Source organism: Gossypium hirsutum, chromosome D04, assembly GCF_007990345.1.
Source record: "Gossypium hirsutum isolate 1008001.06 chromosome D04, Gossypium_hirsutum_v2.1, whole genome shotgun sequence".
Classification (NCBI taxonomy): domain Eukaryota; kingdom Viridiplantae; phylum Streptophyta; class Magnoliopsida; order Malvales; family Malvaceae; genus Gossypium; species Gossypium hirsutum.
The window spans coordinates 41,974,644-41,980,675 of record NC_053440.1 but is presented as its reverse complement, the minus strand read 5'-3'; the positions used below and the strand labels follow the sequence as shown (position 1 = coordinate 41,980,675).

Sequence of the window (6,032 nt, the reverse complement as noted above, 5' to 3'; positions counted from 1 at the left end):
TTAAAAGATATGATTTTGTAATCTTAGAGATTTAATTTGTAGATACCCTTTAATCTTAGCCGTTGACGTAATTGATCTGTACCGTTGGATTTGGGGAGGCTCAACTATAAATAGAGGCCTCTCCCTTCATTGTAAAAAAAAAAGGAGGAATAAAAAAAGAGAACGATTGACAGTTTTTTAAAGGTGGCTTACTATTTTTTTTCTTTCGATTATTTTTTACTTATTTACGATTTTAAAAAAGGGAGAAGGTGATACCACTGCGAATTTTATTTATTTATTTTATTTAGCCCCTCCGCCTTTTAATGTTTTTATAATTAAGTTGTTTTTTATTTTTTTAATTTACCCTTTTATTTATTTTTATTTCAATTTGGTCTAATTTGAACGGCGTCGTTTAGAGGAGAAGGTAAAATTGCCCTTCCAGCCCCTCTATGTAATTCGAGCGTTCAATTAAGTCCTCTAGACTTTATTTATTTGCGAATTTACCCCGGATCTTTACTGGCGATCCAATTTAGACCATTTTCATATTTTCTTTAAAAACCAATATTTTTTATAATGCAATTGTATTCTTTTAATTTTATTTTATAATTCTCATATGCAATTATTATTATTATTTTTATATGTATATTTAAGCATGTATTTATGTTTTTTTATACTAAAACTTTCGCATACTTATATTTTATATACACATGTTTAATTTATTTAATTAATTTTAATATTATATTAATTGTTTAAAACTTATGTATTTTTTTTATGTGTACAGGTATATTTTTTTATTCGCTTATTAATTTATGTTTGCATATTTTTATTATTATCTTGCCTATTTATTTGATATTTTGCACGTCATTATTTTATTTATTTGTTTGTTTATTCATATTATTTCTATGAAATTGTTGTATTTATTATTGATATTTGTTTAAGGGGCATTCATTCACATATTCAACATAACATTACCCTATCTCTTATTTAATTTTAAATAAAACGCTTCAAAATAGAGGTAATACTCGTATTTAGGATTTCTCAAGGAAATTGAGCCCTAACTATTGGGTTCTGATTTTTTTGAAAATCTAACAATCGAGGATTTCTCTTTAATCAAAAAAAATAAGAACTCATTATTGGGAATTCAACACGTTGTGTCCTAACGTATTGGATGTGACGCATTGATTTCTCGAAATGAATATTTTTTTTAAAAACAATAAAGGAAATATTCCGAGTTTGGGATTTTAGAGGAATTGTGCCCTAACGTATTAGGCCGCGATTTATTAAATCTTGAATAAATGGATATTCTTTTACATTTTTTATTGCACTAGTATTTTGCCCTAATTCATTTTTGGGGAAAATTAGAATGTCGTGCCCTAACGTATTGGGTGTGGTATTTTATTTCTCTGAAATGATATGGGTCTTAATACGCAACGTTTTAAGTTTTTGCTAAGGATTACGATTTTCAAATTTTCGACATTAAGACATTAATTAATTAACTAGGTACCAATTTTTGGACGTAATGAGGGTGCTAATCCTTCCTCATACGTAACCGACTCCCGGACCCGTTTTTCTAAAATTTGTAGACCAAAGTCATTTTTAGGTGACTCGATCACACCTTAATAAAAGATTGGTGGCGACTCCCAATTTTTATTTTTTAAAGTCGACAACCTAAAATTTTTGTTTTTTTCAAAAAAATGGTTTCGACAGAGAGAATCCCTCAAGGGAAGCCATTATCACCTCTTTCTTCGGTCGACCCTTTGAGCTGGGGTGTTGCAGCTGACTCTCTCAAGGGAGGCCATTTGGATGAAGTGAAACATATGGTTTCCGAGTATAGGAGACCACTGGTGAAGTTTGGTGGTGAGGCCTTGACCTTTTCTCAAGTTGCAGCCGTAGCTAAAAGTGAGTTGGGTGTCAAGGTTGAGCTTTCTGAGGGGGAAGGAGCTGGAGTTAATGCTAGTTCTGATTGAGTCCTTGAAGGCCTCCACAATGGTGTTGACAATTGTGACATTACTACTGGTTTTGGTGCTAATTTTCGTCTAAGAACCAAGGATGGAGCTGTCCTTCAAAAGTTGCTTATTAGGTGAGCTTTTTATATCCATGCACCAACAACGTGCATTTTCCATAAACTGCCCCACTGGATATAGGAAATATGTACTTTAAGACATGTATCAGATTATATACTCCATTGCCGTGAGTTTTTGGGTAGTTTTTGATAGGGGTAGAATCGGTTTCTTGGTTTCTTGATTTGATCGGTATTTTTTGCTCAACCCTACTTTTTGATACAATCTCACCATTGTATCTGTTTGGATGAATAATCTTTAGTTAAGTTTCATCAAATGAGAACCTGTGCAAGTACAATTTTTCACTAGTAGCCAAGGTTCCGGTGAAACTCACGGGTGATTCAATATCCGTCTCTACCCTTTACACAAAAATTTCAAAAAATATAAAATAAATTCTCATTTATTAGTTAATTAATTTATTAATATAATATTTGAAAATGAAAAAGAAGGAAGTTGCTATAATCACAAAGTTGAAGAAAGTTTTATTCATTCATTGAATGTGTTTTGTTGGTTTAGGTTCTTGAATGCTGGGACCTTTGGGTATGGAAGTGAGTCATGCCACACACTTACTCCCTCAGCAACTTGAGCCTCCATGCTTGTTAGGACGAACACCCTACTCTAGAGATACTCTGGGATTAGGTTCAAAATTCTGGAGGCAATCACCAAGCTTCTTAACCACAATGTCACCCCATGCCTGCCGCTTCGTGGCTCAGTTACTGCATCTGGTGATATTATTCCTCTTTCCTATATTGTTGGATTGCTCATTGGCAGGCCTAATTCCAAAGCCATTGGACCCAATAGGGAACCCCTTGATGCCCAAGCAGCCTTTCGTGTAGCTGATATTGATTCTGAGTTCTTCGAGTTGCAGCCGAAAGAACGCCTTGCACTAGTCAATGGCACTGCAGTTGGTTCTACCATGGCTGCCATGGTTCTTTTTGAAGCAAACATATTTGCTGTTTTGTAAGAAATTTTGGCTGCAATATTTGCTAAAGCCATGAATTGTAGATTACCTGAGTTCATTGACCATTTGATTCATAAATTGAAGCATCATCTAGGACAAATCGAGTCTGCTGCTATAATGGGACACATACTTGAGGGAAGCACTATCTTTACAACGGCTAAGAGGATCCATGAAATTGACCCTTTGCAGAAACTGAAACAAGATCACTATGCTCTAAGGTCAGCTCCACAATGGCTTGGTCCACAGATTGAACTGATCAGATTCGCAACCAAATCGATTGAAAAAGAGATGAACTCTATCAATGATAACCCCTTGGCAGATGTCTCAAGGAACAAGGCATTACACTGTGCCAACTTCCAGGGTACCCCAATTGGTGTTTTAATGGACAATGCTCGTTTAGCTATTGCAGCTATTGGGAAACTTATGTTTGCTCAGTTCTCTAAATTTTTTAATGATTTCTACAATAATGGCCTCCCAACAAGCCTCTCTAGTGGTTCGAACCCAAGTCTGGATTATGGTTTTAAGGGTACTGAAGTTGCAATAGCTTCCTATTGTTCTCAGCTCCAATACTTGGATAATCCAGTCACCACCCATGTTCAAAGTATTGAGTAACACAACCAAGATGTGAACTCCTTGGGATTAATCTTTGCATTAAAAACTGTTGAAGTTATCGGTCTCTTGAAGCTAATGTTGACAACATTCTTCGTGGCTCTTTGCCAAGCTATTGATTTGAGGCATTTAGATGATAATTTGAAGGACATAGTGAAGAACACAATGGGCCAGATAGCTAAGAAAACACTCACTACCGGTACTGATGGTAAAATCCGCCCTTTAAGATTCTATGAAAAGGATTTACTCCAAGCTGTGGATCGCGTATACATTTTTACCTATATCGATGACCCTTCCAGTGCTACCTATTCATTGATGCAAAATTTGAGGCAAGTTCTTGTGGAGCATGCAATGATAGAGCGTGAGATGGAGAAGAATCCAAGCACTTCAATATTCCAAAATATTGCAGCTTTTGAAGATGAATTGAAGGTTGTTTTGCCCAAGAAGGTTGAGAATGCAAGGGCTAGAGTTGAGAATGGAAATGCAACAATTTCAAACAAGATCAAGGATTGCAGATCATATCCGTTGTACAAATTCGTGAGGGGGCCGCTTGGAACTGGGTTGCTAACTGGGCAAAAAGTTACCTCACTTGGTGAGGAGTTTGATAAGGTGTTCAATGTTATGTGCCAAGGGAAGATCATTGATCCAATGATGGAAAGTCTAAAGGAGTGGAACAGTGCCCCTCTTCCAATCTACTAGTTTCTTTTCCTTTCAATCTTTGAAGTTTGCTATCCAATCTTTCCTTTCAATCTTCCAATGTGACAACTTTTAATAGCAATAACATGAATAAGCTAAAAAAATTACAACTCTTAATTCAATTCATTCTTTATCATGTTTAACAATGTTTCAAAAAAATTCCATGGCAACTCAATCATTTATGAACTTGGAATCTAAATCATAAGCTCTTTCGAGATCTTATGTTTTTCAATTAGGAACAATGTGGATATTTGCATGTCACCATTTAACTAAGGATTCCTTAGAATTTATGCAAAGTAACAGGGACGAGTTAGGTTTGAAACAATTTAATTACAAAAATCTAATGTTATCCATGGTAATAGAGTTCTTTTGGAATTATTATGAACATTTAATTTATTTTTGTTCGTATATAAATTTAGCATGCATCTTTCAATTATTACGTCAGTAACCACGATTTGGTTCGGATTAAGCGATTAATTCTAATGCAGTCAAACATATCTTAATACGTGAACAACATGAATGATTTTAATTGGTAGCATAAACAATTGAGGCACGAAACAATATAAACATAAATTGAACGAATCGAATCAAGGCATTGTAACCATCCTAGCTGAAAAAAATTTAAGCCATTATCATTAATGAAAAAGAAATCAAATAATTTGCAATCATGTTTATAAACTAAGAATAATTAAAAGAGAAGGGAAGAAGAAACTCTAAGATGAATTCGATGATTTCCCGAGAACTATCGGTGGTGGCTTCATCTAATTTTTGTTATTGCTCCGATGTAAATTACTCTTCAAGGTGGTCAGCCAAGAGAGATTTTCTCTCAAGAACTACTTACTAAGGGAACTCTCAAAGAGAGGATGGGAAAAATGAAGGGAAATAGAAGGGTAAGCGTGGGAGAGAAAAGAATGAATGATTGATTATGGGATGAGGCATGAGTTGATAGGTGAATGGGGGTGGTATTTATACATGAGAGAAGGCTTGAGAGTTTTCTAAAAATTGCATGACCATCTTTTAGAAATCTCCTGTGCATGGCCGACCATAAATCATGGAGAGAGTGGTTGAAATTTTCATGATTCAAGCTTGATTATTGCTTGATTTGTGGCATGGATTGGAAGGCAACTATAGAGTCTGAATGGGGCTGATTTGTGAGTTTTTTTTACACATGTAAGAACCCTTAAATAATTATTTCAAAGTTTATTGGGCCACTCTATCAAGTTATTGCCGAAATTGGGCTTCTTTCCACCTTAATGGATGGTTTGAGCTCCAATGTAGAAGGCAGACATGTTCTTTTCAGCAACCCATTTCCAAGCTAGGTGAAAATAATTTTGTTGAGTCCAAATGCCTTAGCTTGTCATCCTATGCTGATTTTTGTCCAAATCATTTGCATGTGCCACTCATATTGGCTTTGAACATCGAGCAGGTTAGTGTACCAAGCTGTAGAAATTATAAGACAAATTATGAAATTTCCAAAATGCAGTAACATAGAGTAGAACTATGTGAATTTAGCACCAAATTACTCAAAAATTATAATTTTGATTTAATTGTGCCAAAGTTCCCGATATGTACTAAAAACACATAATTGGTTATCAAAATACTAAGGATTTGCATAAATTCTAAGTAAAAAGATGTTCTAAAAATCTATATAATTAAGAGTTATCAATATTATAAAAATGGTTATGATCTGGCATAATTCTTTCTCTGAGTTAAGTTTTGTAACACCC

General features: G+C 34.6%; 1 protein-coding gene and 1 pseudogene across 1 annotated transcript; both read left to right on the top strand.

Moving 5' to 3' along the window:
• Nucleotides 1-1,673: 1,673 nt before the first annotated feature.
• Nucleotides 1,674-3,003, top strand: LOC121203381 (phenylalanine ammonia-lyase). The gene is made up of 4 exons (XM_041091420.1): nt 1,674-1,878; nt 1,957-2,059; nt 2,556-2,579; nt 2,679-3,003. The coding sequence occupies exons 1-4, from the start codon at nt 1,674-1,676 to the stop codon at nt 3,001-3,003; spliced, it is 657 nt and encodes a 218-aa protein (XP_040947354.1).
• LOC107899352 (phenylalanine ammonia-lyase-like) lies at nt 2,505-5,221 on the top strand (annotated as a pseudogene).
• The last annotated feature ends 811 nt before the right edge of the window (nt 5,222-6,032 follow it).